At 42.7% G+C, this 14,583-nt stretch overlaps 1 protein-coding gene across 8 annotated transcripts in view; it reads left to right on the top strand.

Moving 5' to 3' along the window:
* Positions 1-14,103, top strand: part of LOC114768960 (muscleblind-like protein 1) — a 77,211-nt gene extending 63,108 nt beyond the window's left edge. For 3 of the 8 annotated variants that reach the window (XM_028961534.1, XM_028961532.1, XM_028961533.1), the window contains exons 4-11: positions 2,520-2,729; positions 5,368-5,607; positions 6,468-6,521; positions 7,459-7,609; positions 8,755-8,790; positions 9,329-9,420; positions 10,101-10,172; positions 10,398-14,103. In XM_028961534.1, coding sequence (XP_028817367.1) covers positions 2,520-2,729; positions 5,368-5,607; positions 6,468-6,521; positions 7,459-7,609; positions 8,755-8,790; positions 9,329-9,420; positions 10,101-10,157 — 840 coding nt within the window. In that variant the 3' untranslated portion in view covers positions 10,158-10,172; positions 10,398-14,103. The remainder of the gene's footprint in view (positions 1-2,519; positions 2,730-5,367; positions 5,608-6,467; positions 6,522-7,458; positions 7,610-8,754; positions 8,791-9,328; positions 9,421-10,100; positions 10,173-10,397) is intronic. The other 5 variants (XM_028961535.1, XM_028961536.1, XM_028961537.1 and 2 more) reach the window with 5 other exon arrangements.
* The last annotated feature ends 480 nt before the right edge of the window (positions 14,104-14,583 follow it).

Genomic DNA, 14,583 nt, shown 5'->3' on the forward strand with positions numbered 1-14,583 from the left:
AGTATAAAAAAAACTGTGGGTTACTACAGGATAAGAATAATACGTGATTCCATGTATACGTCATGACCCAAAAATGCTAAAAACTCTCATAACTGGAATACTGGTACACATTTAAACACGGTCACTTTGATGCAAAGCAAGCACCGTACGTGGTGCGCAGAAAAGGTTAAATGTCCTCTGCATTTAACCCCAGCCATGACAGGTGCCCGAGGAGCAGTGTGTGGGGACAGTACCTTGCTTAAGGGAACCTCGGTGGCACCTTTGGCAGTTGGGGATTTGCTTCCTTACCCACTTAGGCACCCACAATATGTTAAAGGAGCATGCATTGTTTTTGAGGTGTTCTGGAACCGAGTGGCTGTTGCAGTACCATTCATTTGAATGTCTTGCTGGAAAAACACATTTTGTTCATCGCTGTGAATGCGGATAATAGCCTGGCTACTCTGCATGTAACTCAGAATTTGAACGATGCACTTCATGCACGTCCCATGAGATTCCCAAAGTAGACACCCACCTCTGTTTCAATTCCTCTACTTGTAGCTGAATTATCGCGTTAGCACCCTTCTCCAGTGACTAATTAGTATTCACCCTCAAAGAGAGACTCAGGGTCTCCCTCCGGCCCTGCAGCTCTGCCACTGAGCTTACTGAACTCAGAGAAAGGGAGTAAGGGAGCGAAAGTGATATATTAGCTAAGTTAATCTTAGGAATCGGTTCACACTCCAAACTTCCAGACTGCCTCAAAGTAATTTCTGGTTCCTATGAATTTGCCATTATAATAGGATCTTCCAAGAAACTGAGCACCACAGAGAAATTAAAAATGAGAGTTTAAAAGGCGAGACAGTAAGCTGTTAATGCATCTGGTGAATTGAGTTATGTAAATGGTGGGGGTATTTTCATTATTATTATTATATAAAGGTTTTTGCTTCTTTTTTTTTTTTTTTTGCAAAGGTTAAGTCATTGTGTGGAGTGTGTGTTGGCACAAAACTGGTATTATTTGACACTTTTAGCCATGCTTAAAACAGGCAATGGGTTGCAATGAGATATTCAGGATGAACCCGAGAATAATTCGTAATGACATAATAACTGGCGGTTTACATCACCAGCCGAGATCAAACCGTGAAAACTGCTAACCAGGCCTGCGATGCAGGAATGGAAAAGTTGCCACACCTTTGTTGTGCTGGAACTGAGTAATGGGGAATGTTCAGAGGTGTCATCAGGTTCTGCAGCAGAAAGCACAACAACGCTTTAAACAGAGCTGGGTCAATGGTTGTAGTCAGTCAACCCAAACACTGAGCGTTTGTTTTACGGTCTCCTCTTTTGTCCTCCGTGTCTCTGTGTCAAACAGAGAGCAGCAGAAAGGCAGACAGAAAGAGAATAGAAGAACCGATGGAAGTGCTAGAAGCAAAATTGTCACTGGGGAGATCTCAGGTATGAATGGGGAGGCCTGATTGTGGAGATGAGGAGGTGCCGTGAAAAGAGTTAGATAAAGATCAGCCAGCCAAGAGAGCAGCCCTTACATCTAAGACCCAGACAGGTAGAGAAAAGAAAAAGAAATTAAACGAGTGACAGAGGAAAAAATAAAAGTGCTCTGTTCGCAAGACAGATGGAAAAGGACAGACGAAGGAGAAACAATGAGACTGATAGAGAGATATCCCTATCTCCTCCATGTCTCCCTCCATTTGTGCAGGAGCTGGTTTTAATCTCATGCATGGTTCACCCTTGAAGGGCCCGTCTATGCCACCCTCAGATCACAGACCCAGAGTCTCACAGTACTAAGACCTCGCAACATACTGGTGGATGTTATCACCCTTGAAAGGATGGTGACACAGAGGGTTGACTGGGCTGCTATGACATCAGTAGCAGGCAGTGTTGAATGGCGCTGGGGAAGGCTGTGAAAAACGGCAGTTGCGTGGCACATTGTGATGACATCAGAAGCAGGGCTGGGCCTGATGACACCAGCGAAACAACATGCCCAGTCATATTACAGCATGTGTTATAGTTAGCAGCCTTTCAACCAGCTCTGAAAAGGGCCAGTGGTGGCCTAGCGGTTAAGGAAGTGGCCCCGTAATCAGAAGGTTGCCGGTTCGAATCCCGATCCGCCAAGGTGCCACTGAGGTGCCACTGAGCAAAGCACCGTCCCCACACACTGCTCCCCGGGCGCCTGTCATGGCTGCCCACTGCTCACCAAAGGTGATGGTTAAATGCAGAGGTGTGCTGTGCTGCTCTGTATCACAATGACAATCACTTCACTTTATCACTTAAATAATGCTTTGTATTCAATAGACGTAAGTTTTCCAGAAGTTTCCTGTGAACTGCAAACCCAGTTCCATCCACTCTCTCCAGGCTCTCAGTTCATAGCCCTCTCCTATCATTCATTGCGAAAGCACATCCCCAGCCCCCCCATCAATAATCACCACTGCCCGCAACGCTGAAGAGAAAACTGCCCAAACCGCGGAACGAATGCTGAGAGCTCTGATAGCGTTCTTACGACTGACACGCTCACCTTTGCATTCTACCCACAGCCCATGTTCTCAGTCACACCTAGTCTGACCACCAACGCCACTGCTGCCGCTGCTGCTTTCAACCCCTACCTGGGCCCCGTGTCGCCCGGCATCATGCCAACCGAAATCCTGCCCAGCGCTCCCGTACTGGTGACCAGCAGTCCCAACGTACCCGTGCCGGCGGCCGCCGCAGCTGCCGCCCAGAAGCTCATGAGGACGGATCGGCTTGAGGTGAGACAGCCCCTTCTGTGATCAACATGTTGTTGACTCATTAACCTGACGAACTGGACTCCTCACATCTCTTCATTAACCAACTAAAGACACACTGATCTATTTCATTCGGATCTGTCCTGCTTTCCTCACTAATTTCAATTTCAAGCCATTCATTCAATCATACAGAGACCCCCCCCCCACCAACGACCGTCCCCGGTAACGTTTTGCCCAAACGCTAGCTGTTTGTTCAGTTTAATTATGTATTAAATACACAGCCGCCTGTTACTGTAAGTACACTCCATTAACATAATTTTCTCATTAAAAAGACTAAGGCAAAGAGCTAAATGCTAATGAGCCCATCGCTCTGTTCAGTCATCACACGGACCGCCTCTCAGTTCATGCCATGTGAGTCTTGCGAGCGCACGAAGCTCGCAACTTTTGACAAAAGCCGCCAACTCATTATTTTCTTCATATTTTGTTAATTTCCAACGTGAGCATGGAGACGAACTCTCAGACAGAAACGTCTCAGAGCCTCCCGCTGTTTGAGGACGGTTATTAATTGGACAGCGAGTCGATCTCATGCATAATGCAGTGGCTGGGCGTCGCCGGCAGTGGAGTTATAGGCTAATCGTTGGTAAGCGGACGTCAGAAAGACGCGGTAACTGCCGGTAATTGATCCGGGCCGGACTTCGGCGGTCCTGGCCGGCCAACGGGCTGGGGAGGATGACACAGGCTGAGTGAGAGGCCGGGTCACTGGCAGCAACGATGGAGGCCAAAATGTGAAATCGATGGCGCGCCAGCTCGTTATGGGTGCCTTGGGGACGAGACCGGGCTCTGATCAGATTCCGCAGAGCAGGCAGAACTTCCTGGAAGGGCCTTTTTGCGCACAGCATCTTGTGACTAAGAAGAATCTTGCCGTAAACGTTCAGGTGCCGCAGACCTCATCAGGCGACGACGGCGGAAATGAAAAGATTGTCTGAGGCGACTTTGAACGTCCTCTTTGTTGTCAAGGCTTGGCTTATGGACGCCACTTATACCAAAGCAGTCTCTCGTGACACATTTTGGACTGTGCGGTCTGTTGCGTGAAGCTAGCAGGGCCTTCTTAAATTAAAATTCACTCTAGCATAATTTGCCTGGAAATGGGCTCGCTAAAAATACTCCCCAGGAGAGAGAAAAAGAAGGACAGACATATTTTATGCTGCTTGCATGTGTGCCATTCAAAATAAATGGCGCACATTTATGGGGCTCCGACACTCGTGCTGTTACCTAGCTTGACTCCTTTCCTTTAGAAGTCGGTTATTTGTTCATGTTTCTCTTGGTTTGTTACTTTTTAATATTTGTGGTTGTGGTTGTGGCCAAGACGGCATCAAAGGCATTTTTTTAACTAAACGGCGTTATGCTCACAAAACTGTTGAAGTTTTAGTACCAAGAAGGTATTCACATATCAGTCAGATATACATAATGCAACCTTTGTGATAAATAACGAACATTGTTCAGGAAGATTTTGTCTTGTCTTTTATGTTAATGAATCCTTGATGCATGAATCACTTGATGTATAAAGTTTTACTAAATATACGTATGGACACAGATACTATTTGACACTGTCTTGGGTGTAGATGGAGATATGGGTAAACTGAAAACATATGGTTGCCACTCAACCAGTCCTCTCCTCTGGGAAAAGGGGACTGGTGTCTCCACTGCAGCACTCATAAACATTATTATCAATCCCATCTGCCAATTAATAAAAAACAAAAAGTCAACAGAGGAACGGGAAGTTTAGCCGTCTCCATCCTGCATGACCCTCCCATGTGGCTGTGGGTGCGCAGCATCAGCTCGGCCCTGCAGTTAAATCAGCATCTCCCATTTTTTATCCCTCTCCCTACTTCCATCTTTCTCTCGATCTTTATCTCTCCCTCCATCACTGTCTCCCTCACTCTATCCATCATTCAGGCCTCTTTATCTTTCTTGTTCTCTCTCTCTCTCTCTCTCTCTCTCTCTCTCTCTCTCTTCTTACACTCCCTGTGTGTACACGCTATCTCTCTGTCTCTCTCAACCTCAACCCCTCCCTCTCCTCCCCATCGCCCAGCATCTGCCTGACAACAAGGCTGCCTCCCTCTCTTTAAAAAGCAGGCTGTGAGTGAGTGGAGTGGGAGAGCGGCCCGGTGGATTTCATTAGCTCTGCCGGTCCCATCACTCACACGAATCAGCAGAGGGCTGCAGGAGGTGGGGAGGGGGGGCTGGGGAGGAGGCGACGGCGGTGGCCACATCACTAGCAGGCTCAGACGGGTTATGGCTTAATAATGTCAGCCTTTCTACCTGGCCGTCTTGGCCCGGCGCCCCTCCTGAAAAGTCGAGAGGATTAGCATCGGCCAAGGTGTTATTTCCAGAGGTGATCTAGGCCCGTTTGCGCTCTGCTTCTGCAGGCAACGTCACGACAGGCTCCTCTGTCATACAGCACCCATATCTCCACAGCGTGGTCCCGTTATGCCTGCAGAGCTGAGAAGCCGCCGCCGAGTGCGGAGAGCTGACTCAGTTCTGTCTGTACTAGTACTGACCTCTGCTGGAGGAAGAGCTTACTGTATTTACTTAACAAAAAATATATGACGTTCTCACCCAGGGCGGAAATGACAATCCCTTTTTCTTCTCTTTACTGCAGGTGTGTAGAGAGTACCAGCGAGGCAACTGTACAAGGGGGGAAAACGACTGTCGTTTCGCCCACCCGGCCGACAGCACCATGATTGACACCAACGACAACACGGTGACAGTCTGCATGGACTACATCAAGGGGCGCTGCTCCCGTGACAAGTGCAAGTACTTCCACCCCCCAGCCCACCTTCAGGCCAAAATCAAAGCCGCCCAGCACCAGGTCAATCAGGCCGCCGCTGCCGCCGCCATGGTAGGTCAACCGACACCCACACGTGGCCCTCTTTGAGCCACCAAATACAAGACACGCCACCCCTTTTCCCCCCCCAAACTCACATTCCAAGCGCTGCTGCCCAGCTCTTCCCATACCCCCCACCCCCTAGCAACTGTTATCAGTGCAGCATAATTACTACTTGATAGCAAAGTCAACTAAAAGTCATAAATGCACCATAATTTGTTTGAATAACCCTGTATTGCCTCTTATTCCTGATGTTATAACCTATGTTATAACAATTGACTTGAATGTGCTCATGATTTATAATGCCAGAGTTGCTAATTATGCCTGGTACTACCTCAGTGGCAATTTCTCTTGAGTGCCAGTGTTGTAATGAGATCTGCATCCCCCGTCACGTTAATGACATTTTTTACTGAAGATAAATGGAGCTTTGCCTAGATGTAACCACACTCTTGATAAATGCCAAAGGGTGTAGCACGAGGGATAATTGAATTCTTAAAACTGCTAAAAATGTGTCTTTACTAATGCTCTAGAGAACACTGGAAGGTTGTCAGGTTCACAGTGATCGTAGTCATTCTGAAAAGTGTTGGTGTACTGATCTAGCAAGATTTCCTGTCTCAGAAAAGCAGCCGTCTGTATTTGACGCCAAGGCTTGTAGTCCTGAAAGTAACCAAACTGCCATTACTGTGCATGCCTTAGTGTTGTTATATGTTGTATATTGCATTCCGATGATATTTGTTTTTTTTTTTATTTGTTTTTTTTCTCACCTATCCAAACTGCACTGCTGCCCCATGATGCACCTCTGCTTGCTGTTTATGTTAATGCGCTTGAACCCCATTGGCCCATTGCCATCATGTGCTCGCTGCCTGCTAATTAAGACTCAGTCGGCTGTCAAATCACTGAAGCGACCCCTCGAGGCAACCTTTGATCTGGTACTATGACCTTTCACCTTTTAGCTTGGCATGTAGCTATATTATAGATATGATATAATATTTAAACTAAAACATTGTAAAATGATTTTGTTGCTAAGATTTCATTAATTGGGGTGATCAATTGATTGTGGTGCATATAGAACAAAAAAAAAAAAAACGGCCTGTTGAAATTTGACAATTTCATAAAGAACAATTAATTAAATCTCTCCGAATAATGGGAGAAATTAAGCTATCAAGATGCTTCAATCTTGACCACTCTCAGTTAATCACCTCTATCTGGTGTAAATATGATGAGGTTGGGCATAGTTTCAAATTGGTACCTTATCTGTGTGGTGGCAAGACTTTAAACTAGCATCAGAGTACTTAATTAATCGTGCATGCGTCTATTGTTTCTAGTTTTGCATGCTTAATAATTTGGGAGGCGGGGTGGGCTCGTAGAAGTGGACAGTTTTAACATGGCTTATATTTTAAATCATGGAGCTAGCAGTGCAGCTTTCTTTAACACCATTTCTGTTGATCCTTGTATTTTAATCGTTATTATTGTTATTATTGTTATTATTAGACAGACAGTCGTGGCAAGAAATAATTTTTTTACAGTAACACAAAAGTGTGCCTGCTTTTTCCATTGTTCGAGTAGTGATGTTATTTGTGTCGACCGTGCAAATTTTATTCACAAATCTTTATGTAATAAGTGTAAATATTCACATTTGTGCACAGTAGTGTACAGTCTGCACCACTGTCTTGCTTTTTGAGGAATAGTGTAGACCACCGCTTGCTTGCTGATTGCTAAACGTTGGTGATGTATACAAAAGTGGTGCTTTCAGGCTTCTAACCAAATTTTCAATCTCTCCATTTTCTTTTACTATTATTCTTTTTTGTTTGTTTGTTTGTTTGTTTGCTTCCATCCCTTGTTTATTTCCCTCCATCCGGTTGGCAGGGAATCCCGCCTGTCTTGCCTCCATTACCAAAGAGACCCGCACTTGAAAAAACCAACGGTGCCACTGCCATGTTTAATGCTGGCATGTTCCAGTACCAACAGGCCCTCGCCAACATGCAGTTTCAGCAGCAGGCAGCCTTCATACCGTCAGGTAGGGCCCGTCTGCTGTGCCTGAGCCCTGCAGACATGACCTTTAACCTCTCGTTTTTGATCTCTGAGAGCATGTTGCTATCTCACCTGTCCCCCTCTTCTCAAGCCCTCGGAGGGCTGTCACCCCATGCAGCCGTATCCCCCTGAAACCTTCACGCTGACTCATTAACGGCTTGTGTAAAGAATCGTTTAAATTCACTCAGATGTGGTCAAATCAAAGAAATTGTCAATGTTTACTGGCTGGAGATGAACAAAAGCGCACACAACAAAGTACCTGCTCCATGCTGCAGCACTGACTGCAGTCTCCCTTGAAGCAGCCAGTCAAGGTGAACCACTTCCCCACCCTCGTTCTGAACACGCACACACACACACACACACACACACACACACACACACACACACACACACACACACACACAGAGTGTGTGGCGCCAGCCCAGTCACGCCACAGCAAAGTCATCTTACGCCGGTCCACAGTCAGCCCTAAAAATAGCCCTGCATCGATCCCCTAACCCCCCTCGCCGTATGCGGTTCCGATTCTCCCCTTTCTACACGCCACTCCACACTCCAAATCAAATCCAATTTGGCCCCCCCGGAGCCCCCTGCAGAGGGCGAACACCGACCCTGCCCTTCGCCCACCGGGCCTGCCGTCCTCCGGATCCCGTTCGCTTCACGCCGCGTCTGCCTTAACGGCCTATGTGTCCAGTTCATGAGCACGTGCCCAGTTTGATGCACCATCCCCGCCTTGTACATTGCACTTCCTAAGCATTGTACAGTATGTGTAGGCATTTTTTTATGTGTGCAGAATATTTGTGCTTGCTGCAGAGCGACGAAATCCGCCGTTGAGTTTAAAGATTTTTTTTTTAAAGCATGTTAGTCTTATTGCTGCTAGAATAAATTACCGCAGTATGGCGTAGCAGAGCTGTGTTCAGACGGCCATATTAATTATTCACTCCTCCTCCTTGACTTATCTGTTCCTATTGGATCAATTGTGGGCTTTTTGTGAAATGTTTATCCTGTTCCCGTAACAACGTTCTCTCCCTTTATCTGTTTTGTTCTCATCCTAATGACACGTGTGATGGGTTGTGTTGATTCTTCTCCCTCACCCCTTTTCCAATCCACTTCCTGTTGCAAATGCATGGGCAGGCTCAATATTGTGCATGACACCTGCAACAAGTGTTGGTAGGTGCCAGCTTTCTTTCTTGATCAACATGGAGCCCTTTCGGACACTCACAGCACACCTTAGTTCATGACTTATGCAAAACTGGTCTTAATTACGATAATGATTACAAATGTATTTATTTCTGTATAGTACTGTTTTAACAGCAATTTTTGAAAATCGGATTGAGGCATCCTGTGAGTGTCAGACAGAGTGCTCACTGGTTGTTTTTAAAATGGTTGAATTTTTATTTTTTTAAATATTTTAATATTATGCATTACGATTGCTGGTGTAATTAAATACATTTTGGTGGACCATTTATGTCAGTTGCAAGGTACATTTTTTAACCATAAACAGTTAATAGCAAATGGACATAGTGAATGAAATGTGCCCTCCTGCTGTACCCTTTGTGGCAGCCTTGCTATGCAGTGACAGCATGACACAGTCCCGATGTAAATCTCTTTTAATTACACCGCACCCCAGACCTGCTCAACTCTTTTTCTTGACGTTCGTTCATGTCTCCACTTTTCATTTGCCTGTTCAATTCTGTCTCCTGAAAAGTTCCCATGATGCACGGTGCTACGCCAGCCACTGTGTCTGCAGCCACAACATCTGCCACAAGTGTTCCCTTTGCAACAGCCACAGCCAATCAGGTTTGGCCCTTTTCTGCTCTTTTTTTTTTCTTTAGAAATCCAGCGGCCTTCAGTAGAGCTCCTTTTGCTTTCTTCATGGACAACAAGATTTAGAACGAGGCCTCGGGCTTGCTGACCCAGACACTGACACACTTTCACAGCCTTGGATTAGTACCGTCTCTCAGCGGACTCTCAGTTTTCTTGCCGGCTTTATGCCCAGTTCAGTCGACAAGCCTGATAATGTTGACAACTAATAATAATTTTTTTATTTTTGCATTGTTGAAAAATGGGTTCAAGGGTGTAACCTTGGGTCTAATATTGAGGGATGGGGGGTGAGGAGTTGAACAGCGCATTTTCTAAAACAGTGGCGTAAAACGTAGTATTTTACAATAAAATGTTGGTAATGTCAGCCTTTTACCATGACGAGACTGTTGCATTCTATGGGGGGGGTATCAGAACACTCCGTGCATGACAGCTTGATGTAAAAGGAATAGCAAATGAGCCCCAGCTATGGCCCAAGTCATCGAAATATTGTAGAATTTTTGGCAGCGTGACATCGAGCAAAAGGTTGCAATTGTCTCTGCTCTTTCTATATTTTTGGCAATTTTGTTTCTGAAAGCCTGAGAAATGTTAGAACTTGCTTCTTTTTAGCTGTAGAATGTAGAAGTTTCAAACATTTTTCTTCTTGTTCTCACCCTCAGATTCCAATAATATCTGCAGACCATCTGACTAGTCACAAATATGTGACTCAGATGTAGAGTCCACCGAAAACAGTGAGTTCACGTTCCTTTTCACATATTTCCCAGGTCTGTTTGTTTTCCTAGGCATTGCCTTAATCTTGATTTCTTAAAGACTTTTTATCATTCTGTTGTTGTTTACATTATTTGTATTTGATATGTCTCATTTGCAGTGAAATGTTTGGCTAGGGACATTATGGATCATTATGACAAGAAGACTGTTGGTTGCACCGTGTTTAATCCTCGGCGTTTCTGCTTTAGATCACATTGAAGTGTGCTTGTGTGCTGTCCGAGATTAGAGACAACAAGCGGAACAAAAGGAGAGAGAGAGGAGAACGCCGTTAACCTGGAATGACATCAACGTGCATGCTACCATCTCTAGACCAGCTGAACAGAGGTCGTGATCACATCTCGCTCTACAATTCATCATGTGTCCAGGGGGAAGATAGCATCACTGTCTGCCTCCCCGCAGTAGGTGAAATGCACCGACCATTCGATGAGGAAAAAAAAAACGAACAAAAAAAAAAATAAAATACATCAAGGACATGCCTCTCTTTATTATATTTGGGTACGTCTGTAGACCAAGAAAGATTATGTTAATTAAATTTGTTTTGTGTTTGAGTTTTCATGGTTTACGCATCAAAGGTGCACCTTGCATTTAAATTGTGGAAAAGAAACATCATAAAACATGAGAAATGTAATGCCATGCAAGACTAACATGATTTTGCATGCACAGTATTCTATAAGTCACTGGGTCTGTTCCTAAAGAACTTGATTGTATGTAGGAAGGGGCTCGGGAGGGGATTTTGGTACAAAATGACGGCTGAATGTTCTGGGTCTAAAAAAAAAAAAAAAAAAACACACACAACAGTGTACCTTTCTAAAGCACATTGACGCTTTAGCCTTCATGTTGCAGGCTCCACATCAAGTGCCATAGAGAATACTTTCATCCAAAAAGATATATAATGACTAAAAAAAATAAAGATACATGAGTGTTATAACATCAGTGTTAACATCAATGATGCCTTTAAGTCTCAAATGTACATTCTTTTGATTGTCTTGTGTTCCTGCCATATAAAATGACAGATGCACTTTTAATTTTTGGTGTCAATTTTTTTTTTTTACTTTTTGTGCATTTACCCATGAATAGTGTCTTCACATTGTGCAAACTGCCCTCCACATTTTGGTACTTTTTTTTTGTCCTTTTTGTCCTGAAATACCATTTTTATGTGGTGGGCACACCTGGTCTGTGAGTTTCAGGCACAAAGTCTAGACTAGGTGCATTGAAGTCTCCAAGGTCTTGCAGCAGACGGAGACTCACAAAAAAAAAAGGAGAAATAAGATGCAACTGAAGGTTTAATTCAACAACCATACCAGAGAATGTTTCACAATTATGGAGTGGGTAGTGTGTTTCCTGAAAATGTAGAGTATTATTGTTGTTGTTGTTGTTTTTATGTTGATTACTATTATTGTTGTTCTTTTTTTCTCTAGAATAAGTGCATATGGTCTGATTCATATTTAAAAATTGGAAGATGTAGTATTACATGTGTTACTGTGGGTTTTAAAGGACAGATTCAGCCAAAGTTTTTTTAATTTTATAATTATTTTGTTTAAATTTGTCATGAGGCTTGTGGGTGGTTCAGTTCAATTCTTTTCACCCCGAGCGTGGGAGTCTGAAGAGCAGCCAAAGCCATGAGAGGGTTGAGCATTTTTGTTGCAGAAGCAACTCTCCCCCTGCCTCTCAAAAGCCTTGTGGGAGTGTGGTGATGAGGAGCATGGTTGCACATGATGGCCATGATAAACCAACAATGTCAGCCTTAGGGCCACCACACCATTCAAATGAGGTCAATACACTTACATTGCAACTTCTTTCCTTCATACATGCATTGACTGCATCTCATCATTTTGATTGCATGCACTCATAAAAGAATTGTTCGTTATTCACTTGTGTGTCCGAGAGTAGTAGCATTTCATTTCATGTTACTAAGACTTGGATACCATTTTACTATTTTTGCCTTTTTTTGTTGTTGTTGTATTAGATTTTACTGAACTTTTTGTAGATTATGAAATACTAGAACTAGTGTGTGTTTTTGTGTTCCTCATGACATAACTCAGCTTATGAATTTCTGTGTAGTGTTGATTTAAGTATTAATAGTATTACTAAATGTAAACAAAATTATTTTTATTTTTAGTGAAATGTAAGAATTTTTGTTTTATTATTTTTTTTCTTTTAAATGTTTGAATTATTCAAACAAAGATCTTTTATATGGATATCTTACATCAAGGAAATAGTTAATAAGAGAGAAAATTAGTTGTTGCTGTGGCAACAATGACCGCTGATAACGGTAGAATATTTTAATGATCATTTGGTTTGTAACTACTCATTCTAATTAGAGAAAAAAAATGTAAAAAAAAAATAGTTCTTAGATCTTAGACTTATTTTCTACTGTATTCATTTCAAATAGTAAATATTGTTTAAATATTTCAATCTCCCTGGAGGCCTGGCCTTGAAAAAAAGCTGCATATTTGATCACTCTGTTGGGCGATATGAATGGAGACTGGGTCTCAAGGGCAGAGGAGAGGAGGAGGGGGGTGACCCTCATCTTCTGTTGTCACATATACACGAGCTGGAACCTAGGGATGAAGGTTGACTTTTTTGCACTTCTGTAAATAGTCAAAAAAGAGAGAATCATGTATAATATTCAGATCTTATTTTGAATAAAAATGTCTATAAATATGAGGAATTTTGTTAAGGATAATTAGAAAAAAAAAAAGGAAAGACAGGCTGAACAAAAACTGCTTGCAAAAAGTGGCAGAGTTCTCACTCTAACCCCTTACAAAAAAAGAGGCCAAAATGTTGCTTTGCTTTTTTGTCGGCGGCTTGTAGTTTGCCAGGAAACCTTCATGTGGAGGTGAGCCTTGCCCTCCAGAGACAGAGGCCTTGTAGGGACCTCCCGGCACACTTTCCTGTACAGGGTGTTACGGGACCGCGTCTACACAGGTCCAAACACACAAAACAAAGTACTGTTTCTTCAAGCCACAGAGGTCTGCATGTTAAAGGAAAGAACAGATACCTTTAAAAAAGATACCTGAAACCTTGAGTACATAAACATATAATACAACAGAACTTAATTACAGTATTCAGTATAATATCAGTGTAATGGACTAAAAGAAAGCGTAAATGAGTACAATGAGTGGTTTTATTAAAACAGAAAAAAAATCTCACAGAGGTTATGCCTCATTAAGAGTAGTAACATCTACACAAACACACAAACAGCATAGCTATAAGTATGTTATTTTGCTCATGAGGTGTACTACAAGTAGATGAAGTGTGCTCTTTGGAACCTTACAGATATGGGAATGTGGTAAACTTGCCACTAGCATCACTGTAGGTGGGCCCACGAGAAACTGGGCCTTAACGACTGATGGGCCACATGAGGTCAGCAAAGCGATCTGTTCATCTATGGGATTGGGTACATCCGACTTTGTAAAACTGTGTAATCAGAGACTTCTTTCTTTTCCTTTCTGCTTGTAGTGCTAAACAATGTATTATGTCTTCTGCTGCCATTTATTTAAGCTGACTTTTATATTTAGGGCTTTCAGAAAGGGTTTTCATAAGGTGGCCACCGATAACGGCCTGCAATTAAAACACATTCCAAAGCCATAGCTCACGTCTTCACCAGATCCTACAGTGTTGAAGCAGAGAGAACATCAAATCCATCATCCTTCTCTTCAGATGTTTTCATTTATTGAAACCCCTCCTGGACAAGAAGGCAGGATTGGTTACAGTCGTATGATATATAGGGTGTCTAATTGCAGGAAATTATCCCAAGGACACATGTCACCTAATGGAAACCTTTTCAACTTGCTTTTAAGGCTAAATTTCATTCTTGCTGTTATGAATTAAAAAAAAAAATCTAATAAAAATATATAAATGAACTTAAATAAAAATGGATTTGCTTTAAAATGTATTGTTTTAATTGTGACTATGGTATTACTTTCCTTACTTATGACTCAATACATGCCTACTAGATCATTGGTAGATACATAAAACTTCTCTGAAAACCAAGAAAACAAAGTTGATGTGAAGTTAGCAAAACGGATTATTACAGGTAATGCAGATTATTTTAGCAAACATTCTACAGTCCATGACAAAAGTCTTGTCGCTTATCTATTTTGTAGAAACACCTGCTATTATCCTGACTTTTAATTAATCTATTGGTGTTAGAAATAGCTCATATGAAAAGCTAAAACCTCACCAAATGATGTTTAATGCATTGAAATAAATTAGTATCACTGAAAAAAATGTATCATTTAATCAAGACAGAAAGGTCAAAGTTTGGCAAGACAAAAGTTTTGTCGCCTATACAGAAATTGAACAAATTCTCTGCAAATACAAAAATATGTCAGCAAATTAAGTAGTGGTGCTGTCAGATCCAAATTTAAT

Source organism: Denticeps clupeoides, chromosome 19 (genome assembly GCF_900700375.1).
Source record: "Denticeps clupeoides chromosome 19, fDenClu1.1, whole genome shotgun sequence".
Classification (NCBI taxonomy): domain Eukaryota; kingdom Metazoa; phylum Chordata; class Actinopteri; order Clupeiformes; family Denticipitidae; genus Denticeps; species Denticeps clupeoides.